Source organism: Ambystoma mexicanum, chromosome 3q (assembly GCF_040938575.1).
Source record: "Ambystoma mexicanum isolate Mex_15411 chromosome 3q, UKY_AmexF1_1, whole genome shotgun sequence".
Lineage (NCBI taxonomy): Eukaryota > Metazoa > Chordata > Amphibia > Caudata > Ambystomatidae > Ambystoma > Ambystoma mexicanum.
The window spans coordinates 759,301,766-759,321,138 of NC_090926.1; the positions used below are offsets into that span (position 1 = coordinate 759,301,766).

General features: G+C 46.1%; 1 protein-coding gene across 3 annotated transcripts in view; it reads right to left on the reverse strand.

Moving 5' to 3' along the window:
* Positions 1–221: 221 nt before the first annotated feature.
* Positions 222–19,373, reverse strand: part of LOC138582953 (uncharacterized) — a 1,114,886-nt gene continuing 1,095,734 nt past the window's right edge. For all 3 annotated transcript variants that reach the window (XM_069654750.1, XM_069654749.1, XM_069654751.1), the window contains 3 exons: positions 6,186–6,268; positions 1,356–1,450; positions 222–606 (listed from right to left, as the gene is read on the reverse strand). In XM_069654750.1, coding sequence (XP_069510851.1) covers positions 572–606; positions 1,356–1,450; positions 6,186–6,268 — 213 coding nt within the window. In that variant the 3' untranslated portion in view covers positions 222–571. The remainder of the gene's footprint in view (positions 607–1,355; positions 1,451–6,185; positions 6,269–19,373) is intronic.

The window sequence follows — 19,373 nt, forward strand, 5'->3', positions numbered from 1 at the left end:
TAATAAAAAACGGGCACATTTATCGCTGGCTAACCTAACTTTTGGCACTCCAGCATCCCTTTGCCTACATACAACGTCAGCATACACGGAAAGCTAGTTTTCTTCTGCAAGATCTAAAATAGTGGCAGTTTGTTTTTCATTGACGACCCCCACTCAGAATGGATAGTTTGAAACATTCTGTTATCTGATTACGCTTTGAGAGATGCACGCGTAGGTTTAAATGCCATTCTGTCCCAGCTGTTTATTCACAAACCATCATTATCTTTTACATTCCATACATATTCTGCACGGCAGATAAATTATGAACAAACATTCTCAGGTATGTGCATCTGGCAGATCCAAGACTGAAGAGTCAAGTTGGTGGCTTTATTGCGCTGGGCTCAGTCTATTATACCAGGAAGACACCTTCTTTCAATATTCTCTGTTCAGTAAGTTCGCCAAAGAAGGATGGCTGCTTTGTTCCTGCACCGGAAGAGGATTCAGACCTGGTTCTCATGGATATCTGTATGCAACTGATGAGTAACAGGACTTGTCCCCCGTCGGCATCCGTATCTGGCTGAAGATACACTGCTCAAACGAACCACTCTGTGTGTTTAAATCCAGTAGCTGAGGAAATAAAATGAATGGAGCTCTGATGAGCACATTAATCGCTTCATATGTATTCAGGGGTCGTCAGTAGGCAAAAAGGACTACCCCCGCCCCTTAAAATTCAAACAGACAAATTCCATGCAGGTTCATGGTCTCTGTGGTGCTGTATCGTCGGCCCACTTATGGTCATACTAGTAAGGTTATCACATGGTATCTGACTACATGGGAGTTCAAGGTTACACCATAAGAATCTGAATCACTGTCACAAGGTATCAAACACTTTTCTAGCATTAGTTAGGAAATTGGAACCAACCCAACCTTTGGCCGCGTGTGCCCAACAAAGACTTCTATGGCATGAAGATGGCAGTGATGAGTCAAGAGAATATGTTTCTCTTATAAACGGTTTTCATTTTTTGTAGAATGTATTTTTATTATAGTTTGTATGTTGTAAGGTGTTGTTTCCTGAATGTATGCATTGCCTGAGTGATAGGAGGGGATGATGCATGAAACCCTGGCAATGTCATAGGCATGCGTGTTCCTTGAGTGTCACGAGTCTTGAGAGCCAGAGTTAATGGGGGTCCAGTGGGTGCTATTGCTCATATAACCTGATCTTGATGATGGCAGCTGATCTACATGCAGGATACAATATATGGCATGCAGATATGTCTGGGTTCAGAGGAGCAGTAAAACATCAAAATAATAAAAATATAAAATATGATCATTGTCTCTCTTCAATATGACCCCCAATTCCCACACCCAGAACTCACCAATTCTTTTTATAATTTCTTCACATTGGTCTGAAGAGTTAGTCTGAAATACCAGGCAGTTGAAGGTGGTGTCCGGAGGAAACATTTTCGTGTCTCTAGCAAGATAAAAAGACGGTCTTGTTAAGGTGTCTTTATTGGAACATGGGAATGGTTTCTTATGGGCAATGGAAGTGTGTTGATGAGGGCTGGGAATAATTGCGCATACCATTCACCCCTTTAACTTTCTTTCTTTAAACAACTGCACCCAATTAGAAGTTAAATAAAAGATTTTACAATGACTTTTCCTATGAGGCATCACTTTTTCATGATCTCTCCTCTGGTGGCACAAAGCAAACCAGCTAACTCAACCTTTCATTCTTCCGAGGTCGATAAATGTGTACCCAGTTTGGTTGGGTATTAATAATTGTATATAAATGTTTTCTATGTACAGGGCTTTGGTAAAAGCGTTATGTAAATACAGTATTACTACATATTTATGTCCAAGGCGCTAAGAAAGGGTTACTTGTGAAATGGCAGCAATGCCCTGGAGGGCAAAGGGGGACTAATTACTTTAAATTGATTGAGTGATGAAGGATGAATGTTCTATTGTGCACAAATTAGGTTGGGGTTGTTTGCTTGTCTGACAACTGTTTGCGGCGAACTGATCGAAATAAATCTGTTTGTATTTGAACAATTACCAGACCAATAAACAACCCCAATCCCTGTACACATGCAACCAAAATGCCCCAACCCCACCCCCTCTCCCTATCTTACCTGATTGCTCGCCTTCAGGTCCCCCGCAACCCTGCAGCATCAGATCCGTCCCTCTAACGCGGGTAGGATCCAACGCCACAGGATCCCTTTTTCTTTTTCCCCTTTTTTTCGGTCCTCTGGCTCCCATGATTAGGAAGCGGTGGACACCCCCACTAACCCCAAGGATTAAAACACTGAACATGGGGAACGGGGGACACCCTCCAACCCGCGCTACACATTTTCAGTACGTTTTTTAATCGATTGAATGGTACTGGCCGAATTCCGTCTAATGTACCATTCCATCGATTATAATCAATCAAGTAGGCTAATACCCACAAGTCAATCCAAGCTGATTCTTAAATTGTTTAGGCCCTAACCAGTGCCTTTTTGTGGGGTGATTACTTTAAATGGATTGAGGGATGGATGATGCATGTTCAAGGGATGGAGGTGGAGGTGTGTCAGATAAGAGGAGGAGAAAGTAGACAGAGGTCAAAAGAAAGAACTAGCATGAGCAAAGCCAAAGGCATCCAAAAACTAGATCGGGCACATGGAGGCAGGTGGCAACACCAGTGGTGCCTGCGATACAGCCAAGGGACAAGTGTTAGAAAGCTGGAGAGACTTCCTGGCCTGGGCCCAGAGGTGGCAAAACCAATGGGTCTAGTGGGCAGCCAAGGAACAATCACTTGTGTCTTAGTGACCAGGGCCGCGATTGGTAGGGGTGTGATGCTGGAAATGCATTGGAAGGACAGGCATTGGCAGTGCAGCTCTTCCGCTTTTTGGTCATGGTGAACAGACCCTTGGGATACCCTTCCCATGGGTGTGGATATAACCCTGTACCCCTTGTGTATTTTTTTGGCACATGTGTGTGGCCCACAGAGCAGGGTATGGGCTGGTGGCAGTCCCATGCTGAATCTGACTGGTGCTCTGAGTATCCTCCATTTTGGGATACCCATGCCCTGCCATTGGAATCAGGTGATTCCTGATAGGAAACAAGATTTCCCCTGTGACCTCTTTCTTTCTATCGCCAGTTATCTTGTTTTCCCGAAGTCCCGGGAAGCCCTGACTCTGTCCCTTGCCCCTGACTGGCTGCTGGGAGGAAGTTCCATGTATGGTATTATGGGGAAGTCCAGGCCAGACTGGCTGGAGCCTTCCCAATGGCTGATGTTGTGGGTATGCCCGTGGGGTGGGACCTCAGTGAATGGAGTGTGTGACGAATACACATTTCATGTTATGGATGTCTAGTATCTGGTGTGTGACAAAGACTGAGACAGCCCTGCCCGAAACTGGTATGAATGCAGTGTGGAGTGCTGAATGGCTGGGTACTTGTCCCAATACACTTTCTTTGTTGTGAGTGTCTGGACATAAGTGAATGGCCTGTATGCACTGTGAGCCTGATTGGCTGCCTTCCTGCATGAATGCCCTTCTGAATGATTGGTTGCCTGAGTGTGACCCAGGAGAGTGAATGAGAGACCAAACAGTATATCTGGGGACCTCGCACTGATGGAAATTGTTCAGAAGCTTAAGTCGATACTTGATGCTTACTCTAGAAGCCGAGCCGGAAGAAGAAGGTGAAATGCTGTTTCCCTTCAACACAATCTGAAATCTGCTGTGCCTTCAAGAAACTGATGCAAAAAAGGACCTGTCTAGGAGACTTCTTCCCGAGCTACGAGGGATCATCGTGCACCAGCTGACCTGCCAAGACTCCCTGGAAGTCAGTCCTCGAAAGGCTACCGACCGGAGACGGGGACCGCCACGGAATAACAAAGCGACGGGCCTGGACACTGAAGTCCATCACCGTCAACGACGATCATCGTCGACTGAAGCCGCAACGCTCCACTGCCTAAGACATTCGACTCAAGGACTCCCTTGCTCATCACTGATGACCGCTTTGTCCCGCCGGAAAAAGTTAAGGCCACAGACAACTGAGGAGAATCCGCTGGTGGGTTTTCCCGCCACCCGAAGACCACAAAGACGCAGACGACCCGACGCCCTTGCTGGGCCAAAGTTCTTCATTGACTCTTTGTGGCAACAAACTCTCGTCGCCGAGGTACACCGCATGCCTCACATCCTCGCAGGACGTCCGTGACCGATCCTTGACGAGCACCGCCAGGACCGAGGCTGCTGCCTCGCCACCATTGTTCACCCTTTTTTTCATGGGATCTCGACGATCCGTGGCTCCTGCCTTAAAGGGGGTCACTCAAAAAGGATTTGTCAACGACCGGACGTTGAACTCTGCTAAACCAGGTACATTGGGGTGGTAGACTTTTGTAGAAGGAGATACGACTCTGAATAGACAATATATGGACTGGGCTTGTCAATATACTTTATTTTACAGGTTGCCCAGATGGGGGGATCCTCATATAGAACTGTGAGAACTGTGCCTAGTGGTAGGACCCCAGTATTCTGCCAATTGTTTAACCAACTTGTTTTCCTCCAATGTCTCTCGTTGATACCTTTTGCTATATTGATTTGTATGCCATTTGAAACTGTCAGCAGTTGGGGCATTTTAATGGAATCAAGAGTAATTGTGGTACCACGTAGACCTGCATATATTTGCCATTATAGTATTGCCAGTAGAAAGTGTGTTATTGTGTATATAACGTGAACCTTATTTATATAAAGACTGTGTTTTCACTAACATAGTATGTGGACATTCCTTTGTGGGTGCTTGGGGACTAGACTGTACTTAAGAACCAGCCTGCAACACCTCGTGAGAGCTTAAGCCTTGATTGCTCGTCCACGTTTACCAAATAGAGAATCTTGGCTGGGGTGCTCTGTCTTATACTCAGCCATATAAAGAGCAGGAGTACAGATACCCCCCCCTCCAGTCTTTACAAGGCCTCATGCCTAAACCCCTCACAAGAGAGACAGAGAGTGACGAAGGATAGCTGGCCGTCATAGTCCGGATTCTGGTGAGACTGGCAAGCATACCAAGGAAAGTAGATCACACTTGCTCACTAAGACACCAAGTCAGGAAGGCTCACTGAGAATCCTGGTCAGGTAGGATTGTTGCAAATCTGAGTCAGGAAAGCCAACTGAGAATCCTGGCCAGGTGGGCTTGTTGAGAATCTTAGCAAGCAAGGTGTGTGGAGAATCCAGGGCAGGTGGGCTTGTTGAGAAACTGAGCCAGGAAGGATCACTGAGAATTCTGGCCAGGTGGGCCTGTTGAGAATCTGAGCCAGGAAGGCTTGTGGAGAATCCTGGCCAGGTGGGCTTGTTGAGAATCTGAGCCAGGAAGGCTTGTGGAGAATCCTGGCCAGGTGGGCTTGTTGAGAATCTGAGCCAGGAAGGCTTGTTGAGAATCCAGGCCAGGTATTCCTATTCATCTAAGACAGAATGGCTCCCAAGACAGGACTTTAGTCAGTGACAGGTGCTGCATTCTACTGCATCAACCATGGAATAGGGCTGTAATGAAGACAGACTACAATTCAACCCATGACGAAGGGGAACCTAATGACGGAGGGGGAAGTAATAGACGGTCATCAGCAAGCTCAGTGACTACTGCATAGCAGGGGTGACAACACAATCGCAGCTGCCAGGAGGGGTGCCGTAGGCCCTAGCAACCATAAGCTCTAAACTATGATGTAATTCATAAAAGGAACATGGTTCAGGATTGTTTCCTTTCATGAGCCTAGTGCCAGACACAGTTAACATTCCCCTCACTTGTTTTTGTTTCACCTGAACCCTCACACTCTTTAAGCAAAGTTATCCATATCAGTTTATTCTCTCTCCAACCATTCCTGTGTGTTTTTGTGACCTGATAAAGATAAAAGCATTTGTGAAAACGTTATATGAGTCTCACGACATCTGTTGATCCCTCGGCCTGGGACATATTTCACCCCCCTAAGGATACTTGAGGGACCTACATAGACACTGCGCGACCTGGGTCACAAGAACAGGGTGTGATAGCATGGAAATTAGATCAAGAGGTGGCTGGAATTAGGTTACATTTCACAGAAGATAGGCCACAAGCACCTAATGAGCGAGAAGCATGCACTACTTCTTAATGCACAGCACAAAGACTCCAGGTGATAGTAATAGTCCTATATAACATATAACATACTTTTATAAAAAATAGTCTTTCTGACAATTACTTACACAGTGCAGAGGGCAAAAATGTTTGCATTGTCGAGACGTCGCCCAACGCTTGAAATGTCCGGGTAGGAATGACGGAACAGCACCTGGATTTAAACAAGACACTGGTTTAGCAATACAAAACCAACTCTGCTCAATAGCCACTACAAGTTAATTTGGATGAACCTGTACTTAAATTACAACCGAGATGACAAATGGCTGCTCCTACACCCTCGGTAGGTGCTGCATTCTGGGCAGGCACAATCTGTTAGGACAAAGCATGGCTCAGTGAAAATACTCTGGTGTGTGAGTTAAGCTGTGGGAAGCTTAAAAGCGACACGCTCGTGAGCTTGGGTGGCACTGCCGGAAAGCATTCCTGAACGTTTGCATATTATCATTGTCTCTTGACAACAGGCATCATGGGTTGAGATATTCTGTGGGGGACCTGCTTTTGCAACAAGGAAAGGAACCCACTGCTTCAAAGGCTTGGCCAGAAAAAGAATAGTATGCAGAAGTCCTAGTTTATTTAGTTGCCACGCGGAACGATAACAGTCTTCTTTCGGGTCTAGAACACATGATCTGATGGGGGCCAGGTCCCCGAGGTCATTGACAGCTATTTTGAACTTTTTTTCTAGTTGTACTGCCTTGTTTAGTCTATTAAAAATGGTGGTAGCCGGCTAAGGTTTGTGGAGAGTGATATCACTAGATCAGGATCAGTTATCGGCTCCATTCAGTAGGGTAAGGGAAACCTGCAATATATATTTTAGATTCGCTCAAGGGCTGCACATATCTATTTTTGGAACCTTTTTGCAACAAGAGTTATCGAAACTAGAGAATGTGTGGGGACACTCGGTAAGAGGATACATTCCCTGAGAGATGTAGTGCCATGTGCTTTTGGGCCATTTCACTTACTTTCAGACACCATCAGAATACTGCTCCTAAACAGTTTCGGGCTACACTAAACTCTTTGCAGATTCTAGCTGCTTCCCTCCTACCAATGGTAACTAACACCATCACCTAAAACACGATAATCATGCAACCCCAGCCCTCAGAAAGGCAATGGGAATGACGGAACAGCACCTGGATTTAAACAAGACACTGGTTTAGCAATACAAAACCAACTCTGCTCAATAGCCACTACAAGTTAATTTGGATGAACCTGTACTTAAATTACAACCGAGATGACAAATGGCTGCTCCTACACCCTCGGTAGGTGCTGCATTCTGGGCAGGCACAATCTGTTAGGACAAAGCATGGCTCAGTGAAAATACTCTGGTGTGTGAGTTAAGCTGTGGGAAGCTTAAAAGCGACACGCTCGTGAGCTTGGGTGGCACTGCCGGAAAGCATTCCTGAACGTTTGCATATTATCATTGTCTCTTGACAACAGGCATCATGGGTTGAGATATTCTGTGGGGGACCTGCTTTTGCAACAAGGAAAGGAACCCACTGCTTCAAAGGCTTGGCCAGAAAAAGAATAGTATGCAGAAGTCCTAGTTTATTTAGTTGCCACGCGGAACGATAACAGTCTTCTTTCGGGTCTAGAACACATGATCTGATGGGGGCCAGGTCCCAGAGGTCATTGACAGCTATTTTGAACTTTTTTTCTAGTTGTACTGCCTTGTTTAGTCTATTAAAAATGGTGGTAGCCGGCTAAGGTTTGTGGAGAGTGATATCACTAGATCAGGATCAGTTATCGGCTCCATTCAGTAGGGTAAGGGAAACCTGCAATATATATTTTAGATTCGCTCAAGGGCTGCACATATCTATTTTTGGAACCTTTTTGCAACAAGAGTTATCGAAACTAGAGAATGTGTGGGGACACTCGGTAAGAGGATACATTCCCTGAGAGATGTAGTGCCATGTGCTTTTGGGCCATTTCACTTACTTTCAGACACCATCAGAATACTGCTCCTAAACAGTTTCGGGCTACACTAAACTCTTTGCAGATTCTAGCTGCTTCCCTCCTACCAATGGTAACTAACACCATCACCTAAAACACGATAATCATGCAACCCCAGCCCTCAGAAAGGCAAAAATGAGCAGCACCTTTACTCTACGTGATAACCATGGCACTCAACAGCACAAGAGAACTATTAAAAGTTGTGCAGTAATGTATCTCACCACAGTACACAGTCTTCCTCATACCTCAAAGTCAGAACATTTATGTCAGCTTCTCCTTCCGGGGAAAGGTACACAAAATGTACAGCCCAGGTAAGCAACAACATCAATGGACAAACCAACTCCTCTGGCTCGACAACACAGATCAAAGTAAGCTGCAGTACCCCTTTTGAACCCCTTTTTATAGGTAATCAATGCCCCCCCGACTTCTTTTGCCAACAGCTCCTGTCATGATGGAACCAAGGCTACCATCCTCAAATGTTCTATTACATCTAGCCACTCCAGACAAGCATATTTTTTCATAAATGCATCCATTTTCTAGCATAGCTTAACTAGGGAATTCAGATCCCCGGTTAGGTTGTCTTTTACCTCCACCCTTCCATCCAGCCTGGCACTCTTAGAATTTCCATTCGGCCTGCACAAAGTTCAACACAATTCTCCTACAGAAGACATAGGCCCTCATTACGACCCTGGCGCTAAGGGGTCTGCGCCAGCGTTAGCTGCGCCGACCCCTTACCGCCAACTACGAGTTCCCGGAGCGCCATGGTCATTTTTCCGCCCGCTTTTTGCGGGCGGAAAAATCCATGGCGCTCTGGGACCTTGGTGTTAATTACGCCACCGTAATTTACGGTGGCGTAATTAACTCCTTCCCCACTCCCATTATACCCTATGGGGCCGAAATGGGAATGGGGAAGGGTAAATGGGTCAATGGGGACTTACCGCCCCGCCGACCTCGGAATGGGGCGGTAAGTCCGCCATCCGCCATGGCGTAAAGGGACTTTGCGCCATGGCGGAAAAGTCCGCCGATGGCGGAAAAAATCCGCCAGGGTCGTAATGAGGGCCATAGGCATTGGTGCTTCTGAACCAAGATGGTAGTAATGAGTAGGGATCTAAAAGGTTTGGAAATGTTGGAGAGCTGGCTATTCAGCTTTCCTTGACATCTTGGCTAACCGCATTCATTGTAAACATGGACTTGCATGCATGTTCTTAAATTTGACAGGGAATGATGAGAAGTAGCACATTTCTATAATGCCAATTATGTGACCAAAATTCCTAACTTGGTAGAAGGCTCCTTTGAATGTTGCCCTCCTTTGTTTACTCGACTTGTTTCCTAATGAGTCTTCATCAGAGATGCAACATCTGCATGAACCCCCCTGTGAACCTTAATCCCTCAGGGTCAGGGTACTCTTAGACCTGTCTCCCTGTGTGATTTCCGTCACATGACTGGCTGTAGAGGCTACAATGGTTGGTGGCAGAATTTGTAGAACACTAGCTGGTTACAGCTTGCTGCACATAGAGGTGTCTCTCTACTATGAACCCCATGTAAAATCCATTACTGAGCCCCACAGTAAGACATTGCTCTGGTGAGAATAAATGGGATACTAAAGCATACATACATAGTCCTGGAAGGGGGTACAAGGACTCCAGATGTCAGGAACAGCAGTGCGTGAATGCCGCCTGGATTGTATCCTGCATCCAACCTGGGAGAAATCTCTAAAAGAAGCCAGTAAAAGTTTAATGTGGAGACCTCCCTCATTGATTGGGCGGCAACCAGAATGTTGCAAAAGATAAAACCACGCAACTAGACATCCCCAGGCGTGGTACTATGCTCTCCCGCATTAACCTGGGATCAGGCAAGTGGCATGTCTTTCTGAATGAGGAGTGTGTCTCCTACATGAACTGCTACCACGACCACGAGTCTCGACTGTACCTTCTTCAAGCAGAGATGCTCCTTAACCGAAGCATATATCTGCAGCACACCCAGCGTCATCAGTTCCACCATCTTACGATTTAAAGGAATAATAATCAGCTCCACTGAAATCGCTTCTGTGCTACCGGAACCCAAAGACAGACACAGTTGACTGCTAGGAGTCATAGAACAAGGGCTTTAAACAATTGCAGTCAAAAATTGCTGAAGATATCCGACAGCTCAACTTTAGACAGGTACCCAAATGATCCTGAAGCAAGGCAACAATGCTCCCTTCAGGGAAAGCCTCCACCGGTGACTCTGATGTAAATGGGAAAGATACTCACCCATGGCAGGAAGATATAATAATTTTGGCTTCCTAGCAAGGACACTAACGAGAGGGAAGACACATCTATTGCATAAGCTGAGAGAAACCAACCTGAACCCAACCCAGGTTCAGGATGGACCTGTGAAAACCTGAACTGATCCAAAGACCAGAAGAGACCTGTCGAACACCTGAAGAGAACCAATGTTGAAAACCTGATTCAAAGCAAAGTCCAGGAGAGACCGGTTGAAAGTCTGAACAAAGCCAAGGTCTAGGAGGGACCTGCTGCAAGCCTGAACTATGCCAACACCCAGGAGGGACCGGTCAAAAGTCTGGACCATCCCAAGGTCCAGGAGAAACGTGCTAAATGTCTGAACTAAGCCAAGGTCCAGCAGGGACCTGTTGAAAATCAGAGCTGAGCTAGCATACAAGGGGAACCTTATGAGAATCCTCAGCAGGATTCACGTCTATGAGCAACCTGCAGACTATGTTGAGGGCCACTAAACCAAAGCCGGAGAGAGGTCTTGAAGGTGCAAGGTGAAAACAGAGAGGCCAGAGAACCCAAACCAGACTATGAGTAACTGCAACAAAAGCCTATCCCGGGGAATACGTGGTTGGAGATATTAGAATAGGTTTAGACTTATAAGAGTAGCTATTGGAAACTTTTATTTGGGTAAAATCATTAAATAATTCTGTTGTTAGATTAGGGTAGCCTGGACTTATTAAGAATAGTACTTGGAACTTTTTTTCCCCATCCGTTTGAGAAGACTGCTTTGTAGAACAAGGTGTCCCGCGGGGAAAAGGTTTTCAAGGATAGAAATGGAACAATATTAGTTTGGGGCGAATAAGACAGCCCATGGGGCTAGGTACCCACCAGAGCACTTCATGTTATGTTGTCCTGGCCCATACACCATTTTACTTGAGAAGACTCCTTTTTGATTGTAGTTGTGTCCCCTAGACCCTGTAGGAGTTTTTTCAGGCCTTAACCCTGGTAACCACGTTAACAATGGGCATTATGTAAACCACGACCTTTGGCGCCAATGTGTCTCACTGCTCGGCCTACCACAGTAGTCAAAATCTTGGCTGGTCTTCCTTATGCTTGCAGAGAAACAGTCTTCACCTTCCTGAAGATATAATGCCCACAGGTGAGAAACAGCTTTTGGGTTGATTGCAACGAAAAGGGATGCCTCAACTCTTATCAGAAAAGCCCTGAAGGGAAAACATCGCCTCCAACGATGGTCATGTTCCTACAGGAGCAGTGGTTCAGTAGAAATGTGTCAAGAGCTGGTAGCAAGATTCAGAAGTTCAGAGTTGGACCCGGATAGAAGGGCCAAAGAAAGACAGGATCCCAGATCAAGGAAGTGTGTAAGCAGCTGAAGCAGAGAGGGAAAATGGGATATATTGTAGCAGGGTGCCAACACAGTATCTATAACCTTGTGATGCAATTTGGTTGTTACAAGGTTTCCCCATACATGCTATGCAGGTGGAGTCCATACCATATATACTAAGCAGGTGGAGTTCAGCTTCCCTTCCTTGAAGTCATTTGCAGCCATCTTTTTTTAAGAAGGCCTAAGTAGGCAGTCCTGACGTCTAGGTTGAGGCCCGGGTGATCCTGCATGCAACTTCTTTGTCTCCACCAGCCCAATCCCCTACCATGACAACCAGAGTCATGCAGCGCTCTTCTGCAACCACAGACTGCAGGTGAAGAAATGGAGTCAAGGCATGGCAGGCCCAGAGACGATCAGCCAGGAGCCACTGTCAAAGAAAAATGCTGCCTCCAAGTTGAGGCATGACAGAAGGAGACCCTTCCCCCAAGCCTCCAGCAGACTTAAAGCGTCCCTCTCAGTTTCAGGTATATAGCACCCAGTATGATTCTTTCTTTCCTTCTCAGGAAGGAAAACTGATAGTGCCCAGGGGGTATCCCTTCTCCCAGGTATCAAGCACCACATTGGTTTCCCTACAAGTGACATGGATATAGCAGCCAACACACTGCTCTACTTCTCAGTCTCAGGGTTATAGTGCTCAGCACGCTACCTGCTCTATTCCTCAGTCTCATGTTTATAGCGCCCAGAACGCTAACCACCAATTGATATAGCGGCCAGCTTGCTAGGTATTCAATGCTCACCTGATACCTAAGGGATATAGCGTCCAGCACACTGCTCTCAGGCATATTGCACCTTGCTTACTCTGCTTCTTGCAGTGTTGCCTTCCAGGGATGTAACACCCAGCTTGCTCTTCATCTTTCCCCCAGCTCCATATGTGGCTTTCACAGTTTCTTCAATTGATACAGTGCCCAACCTGTTCTAACACCCAGGTCTTTTAAGGCCTTCCCCGCAGTCCCACATGGCTTCTCAAGCCTTTCATCCATCTCACACTGCTTCTCAAGCCCTTCTGACATTTTCTTTTTGTTTTATTTTTTTTCTTTATTTGTGTTTGTTCCAAATGGAACTATACAAAGCTCTTGATCAACTGATTTTCAAATCTTGAGATTCCTCAGCCTAACATTTTCAATGTTCCTTGTATGATCTTCACCGGGGCAATTTGCCATGTTGTTCTGTCGCCACCGATTAGTCTGTGCCACCATTGTCGATGTCGAAAGGCCCATTTGCCCGGAGTGGATCAAGGTAGGCTGATCTTATCTTTTGGTTCCCTGGGCAAGTCATTAGTAGATGACGTACGGTTTCCTTTTCTGCTCCACAAAAGCGGCATTCACATGAGTCTGAGATACCTCTGATGTAGCGGATCTCATTGGTTTCAATTAGGTTTAGTCTTATCCTGAGTAAGAAATTCCGGGATGGTCTATTAGGATTTTTTTTTTATAAACCTCTGTATTTCGTTTACTTTGCACAGGGTCTGTGGCAGATGAGCTAGCAGTTTGTTGTCTGATGCTTCGGTTTGAGTATTGGCCCAGTCGAGGTTTTTGAGTTTTTCGCACACTCTGACTGGATTAGAGTGGAGGTCATCTTCGGAGCATGTGTCTGAGTCCAAAAGAGCTACATTTTCCTCTCTCCATTTTGTCAGCATTTTCACCGAAAGGGATTTTGTTTCTTCACCTATCATTGTGTAGATGTTCTGAGTGTCCTGACAAATGCACTTTCGGTAGAGCAATATTGAGTTGATGGTTACCGTGCCTGCTAAGGAGAGAAGGCTAAGTTCGCGGCGGATTGCCGGCATTGAAGTTGAGTTTGGCAGGCATAGGACCTTTTTCCAAAAGAGGCCTTCTAGTTTTCGCCAGAGATTTTTCGGTATCTCCGGCATGGCTTCTGCGCCGTAAGTAATAGAAGGCACCATCTTTTTATTACAAAATTCGATAACCGGAATCATTGAACATTTTCCGTATTTTGGGTCGATGGCTTTTCCTTGTGCCGCCAACTTTTTGGTTTTGAGTTTCAGACTGTCTTGCATTGCAATTTCTGTGCGGGAACTGTCTAAGGTCACACCCAAGTATTTGAAATCTTTTATTCTCTCGATTTCTGTGTTTTCAGGTACCACTTCTACTTGTCGTTTTTTTTTGGTGCTGATTCCAGAATTAGTATTTTTGTTTGTTCTTTGTTAATTAGAAGGTTGTTTTCCTCTGTGTAGTGAAAGAGATTTGTTTATTGTCTCTGCAATCCAATTTGAGTCTGGTCGAACAGAACCAGGTCGTCGGCATACATGAGCCTGCTTATGTGTACTTTGGCCAATTTTGGTGGAAAAGATTTTGTGAGATCTTCAGTTTTTACAAAGTCACCCATGTATGCTAGGAATAATTCAGGGGCAAGAGGGCAACCCTGTTTTACCCCTCTGCTCGTCGGGATTTCTGCAGAGACTTGGCCTTGGGGATTCAGTCGCACTCGCAGAGAGGTGTTTGTGTGCAGTGCTTTTAGTGGCAAGAGAATTTCCTTTGGTCAGTTCCATCCTTCAAGTTTTGTCCTGAGTCGAGACCTGTCTACCAGGTCAAAGGCCTGGGAAAGGTCGACGAAGGCCACGAAGCGTCTGGATTTTCCTTCAATTGCTTTGCTCTTCAAGGTGCTGATAGCGAGGATATTCGCCGATGTGCCGACATTTTTCTTGAAACCAGTTTGGAATATGTCATAGCATGGTGCCAGTTTAGCCCAGGCTTTGAGTCTTTTCAGCAACCGTGCCCCAAAAACTTTTCCGATACAATCCAAAAGTGCGATTGGACGGAAGTTCAAAGGGTCACCCACGTCCCCCTTTTTGTAGATTGGGACGATAATCGCTTTAGTCCATGAAGATGGAATGGATTTCGTTTTTGCACAGCGTTCGAAGATCTTTAAGAGAGTTGACCATTCTGTTGGTTTTTTTTAGGTCCATGTTAGAGATCCCGTCTGGACCGACCGCTCTAGAGTTTTTCAGTTTTTTCAGGGTTTGGAAAATTTCTTCGTAGTCTTCGAAGTTTAACCAACTCGGGAGGTCTTTTTCGATGTAGACGATGTTTTCGTTTGGGGGGGGGGGCTTTGAAGAGGGTTTGGAAGTGATCGATCCATTTCTGATCCCCAATCGAGTTGATGATGGAATTTTTGATCGATGGATTTGTGGACTTTATAAGGGACCAGAATTCTCTGGCTTTGTTGCCACAGATAATTTTCAGGACTTTTTCTGAGTCTTGCTGGTAAAGGAGAGCGTGATGGTTTTTTATCAAGTTTCTGTAGTTTCTGGTAATTTCTGACAGCTTTTGCGATGATAATTTCAGCTGTCGGTTAATTCTTCGAAATTCGCGCCTTTTTAGGAGCAGCTGTTCATTGTAGCTGTGTTTGTGTGTGGTTTCAGATTTTTGAGAGTTCCTTTTTTTTGTCGCGAATGCCACGAATAGGGGCACATAGTCTGATTTGGGATGTTTCTCTGACAGACCCTCTTCTGAGTATCTTTCTGAGAGCAACCTCACTGCTGATGTTGAGAGCTTTAGGCGGTTTCCTTGGTTGTTTACTTGCATACCGTATGATTCATCCTTGGTTCTCTGGAAGTTAGTAGACCAAGTAGTTGTTAATTGATTGTGGTCATTAGCCGTTGTTTTGTGGACCTTGAAAGTTGTTATAGTCTCTATAAAAGGGCGGGACACGTATATGTAGTCGATTGTTGCTTTTGACATTTCCTGTTCCCATGTCGGGAGACAGTCTTTTTCCTTGAAGATCGTGTCGAGGTTCAACATGTGTCGTGATGACATCAGCTTACACCAGAGCTTACGTCTCTGGGCTGCAGGTGTGGATATTGGGTTTTTACCCTCTCTCGAGCCTGGTTGAATGCATGTTATATTAAGGTCTCCACAGATGATAAGAAATGGAACCAGGCGAGTTGAATGGATTTCGTCGATGGTGTCTTCCATCATTTGGATGAAATCCTTCGAATCTATGTTTGCAGGATTCCAATAAGAGTTTAGGATTGCAATTTCTGAGTTTGGCTTCTTTCCTGGTTCTTCGAGTTCGATAAGGACTGCTAGTATAGATAGGTTTGTCAACAAGGTTTCTTTCATTTTTATGCCTGCCCCGTTTCTGCAGGCCACGAGCAGACCCGAAGATGGACGGCCCAAAGGGCCCTTTTTTGCAGGTGCCAAGACTAGGTCGTATCCGTCTAGGATCGGTTTGTCGGTGAGCCATGTTTCCTGAAGGCAGATCACGTCACATGATGCTAAGTCCGCATCATTCTGGATCGTCAGGTGGGTGTATCCGCGTGTATTCCAAGAGCAAAGTTTTAGCGTAGACTGGGACTGGTCAGCTTGTAAGGTGTCGTTGACATGATTCTGCCGACCTTCGCATTGCTATTTGTTCATAGTTTTTGAAAGTGCTTTTGGCAGCCAGGACCAGATTCCCTGCAAATTTTCTTTCAGTTTTAAAGTTTCTGGCACTTTCGTCGATCGTTCTGGATTTTTTGGTCGCGATTCCATAGGTGTTTGTTTGTTCCGATTTTCGTTGTTCCCCTGGTTCCGTGGGTTAAAGCATGGACTTGGGTCTCTGTTTTCCCCACTTGTCAATGCTCTTCGGTTTCTTCTCTGGGGGCTTATTCTTTGCTCTTGGGACGATTTCTTTTTGTAAGAGTGGTCTTCGCTCTTTTTGCTTGTGTAGTCTAAGCTTACAAGCTTTTCTGGCACATTTGTCTGTGTTTCTGTGTTCTGCGGGTGATGATGGAATTTCAGTCACCCTGAAACCAAGTTCATAAAATTTCTCAGTTTCTTCGATTATTCGAGAGTGTATTTTCTTTGAGAAAATGTACAGGTAGGTTTTTGCTCTGCGGTTCGAGTGGTAGGGATCCACTAATTTCAGGTCCTCCGATTTGATCTGACGTAACACTGGAATGAAGCCAAACAGGGCTAGGACCCCTCGTCTGTTGAGGATAACTTTGTCGCGGTTTTCTGACCGCTGTTCGATTTTTAGGTACCAAGCGCTTTTTTCGCTGGAGTTTCGTCCGTCATGGTAAGATTCAGTTTTTGATTTATAGTGAGTTCTCCTTTTGGGATCCTTAGTCTTGAGCAGATGGTCATTCGGGCTCTTGTTGTCCGCCGTGCGGCACGGATACTCTCTTGCAGGATTCCTGGCTCTTTCTCTTGGTTTATGTTGAGGTTCCGATTTTGGGATCCCTTGATTAGGTAGGGGAGACTCTGAATTTGTGGAGAATGAGACTTTCCTATGGTCGGACTTGATTTGGTTTGTATTTGGGGGTTTGTGAAGAATGTTTCTTCGTTCTTCCATGGTTCGGAAAGGTGGACTCTGTAATTCATTGGGCAAGGAACTGGACTGTGTCTTTGTATCTGTTTGGTCTTTTCTAGTGGGCATGCTGCTTGTTGGTTCCTCCTCCAGGTGTTCACTGAGATTCATGAGTTGATCGTCCTCTAGGAAGTCTTCAATTGTTTTAGGCGAAAACTTTTTTCTTGAATCGTTCGGGATCTGAAAAACAAGCGGAGGTCACTGTGAAGTCGATAGACAGCCCTTTTTATTTTGGTTCTGCTTTGGCTTCTGCACTGGGGGCCCTGATTTTCGCTTTTCTGTTCTAGGTGGCGATGGACCTTTTTGTGGGCAGAAAAATGGATAAGCCTGGTCATTTTTCATCAATTGCGTTTGATTTGTCTTCAGACTCGAAACTGCTTCTTTTTCGCTTGGCTGAATTTGAGTTTCTTTTAATCTTGGAGGAGTTTCTTTGCTGATGTGAATAACTTCACTTTGGGCATACAGCACGACACCATTGTTGGTGAGTGGGTGGGGTTCGTTGATCACGTTTGCGGTCGTCGGTGAAGATGTTGGTTGGTTATGAGTTTGCGTTGAGGAAATAGACCTCTCTTGGTCGGGCACATTTTCTCCTTTCGGTTTTCCTTTTGGAGATACTGTGTGTGTTTTCAGCCATTCATCCAATGCAGTTATATAGCCTTCGAGGAAGATCAGTTTTGTATACATCATTGCCTGCATGGTCGTGTGATCTTTCAGGTTTTCGCTGATTGATTCGTATAACTTTGTGAAGGGTGCCAAGGCTATCGATACAGCAGACATAATTGAGATGAAGTCTAGTTTCATTTTTGCTGGTGAGCCATTTGGGGCCCCTGATGGGTGTCTGTTTGGATTTTGATCGTTGGTTGTTGACCTTCTTACTGAGATGTTGGTAAAGGGGTCTGTAGAGTCCAGCCTAACCCTGCTTTGTCTACCTCTTGGTGTTTTGATCGACTCGGCCCCTTGGGGAGGTCTGCTCGTCCGTTTTCCCTGGTCGTTGTTGTGGTTTAGCTCCATATTGTTAGGTGTTAAAGGGGTCCTAGGAGTATTTTCAGAGAGCGCTGGTGGACTTTTGGGGGTCGGTCCTCGAGGGGCCCTTGTTGGGGTTTGCTATTTAGCATGCTGGCTCTTGGCCTAGGCCTGTGGGCACCCACGCGTAGTTCTAGATTGATTTCTGGGCTGGTGGAAGCCCGGGGGGACTCCCCTGGGGCCTTTTCAGCTTGAGTCACTTGGGGTCTTGGAGATGTTTGTTGATGAGGTGCGTCTGCACAGGGGGCACTTTTTTGTAGTGGGGGAGGAGAATCCTGCATTTGGCGATGCGGTTCTGGTGATACTGGAGCTGCTGGATTGGGGGGAGACGTGGATTTTGGAGCAGTGCTAGTAGGGAAGTCAATTTTCCTGGATTTCTGAGGTGGTTGACAGGAGTTTATGGCTTCCAGTATCTCCGCGTCTGTAAGATCTTCTTGGGCGCCCCTTGCTGCCGGGGCAAAGGCGGTAAAGAAGTCTGTTACCAGGTTGGCTACTGGGGTTTTACCCTGGTCCAGTGCCCATAGTTTTCTTATAGTTTTTGTCCCAGGATTTCCAATTTTCCGAGAAAGATGTGTCGATGGTTTCTTTTTCTGGGTTTTTGACGTTGTAGTTGCTTTTATCTTTTGTCTGGGGGTTTTCCCCTTTTTTGGTGATGCCGTCTGGCTCCAGCGCCGTTTCTTTTTATTGTTCGTAATTTCCAGCACAGTGATATCGGGTAAGTCCTTTTCCTGCTCCTTTCCCTGCTGTGAAAAGAAAGGGTCTGCCTCATGGAGCTGTGATAGGTTGTACGATTTTGCTGGTGTCTTTGCACACATTTCTTTTGTCGGGGGTGCATGAATCATGGCGCTGATTTGCACTATATTTCCTTCACTCGCTTCTGTTTGGGGCACTTTTTTACGTGTTTAAATGGGCTGCTGGCCCTCTGTGGACTCCAGGTCAATGGCGGGCCTTCGTACTGTGGGCGTCTCCACGGTGACTTTGGATACCAACGAAGTCAGAGAAGCTCGATCTCCGGGACCGCCCCCTCCACACTGGAGTCCATCGCTCGCGACTCCATCACTGGGCCGACACTCGGCTCTCCTTGCCGGCGCACTCGTGCCCCTCCCCTCAGGCTCACCACACCCACCCCTCCCTCCGGGGGAACCAGGAAGCGGGAGCGAGAAGGAGGAGGCAACGGGGGCTGGCGTAGTTCTTGGCAGAGCTTCTTGGAGCTCTGGTGACCGTCCGGGGGTCCGCGACTCCAGCTCGGCTCCTCCGCGGTCCCCCGCCGGCTGTTCCTCCATTGCAACAATCTCCGGCAAAGGTAGGAATGGAGGCTTCAGTTTGTATAATGAAAATGTCTTTTTGAGTTTTTGTTGACA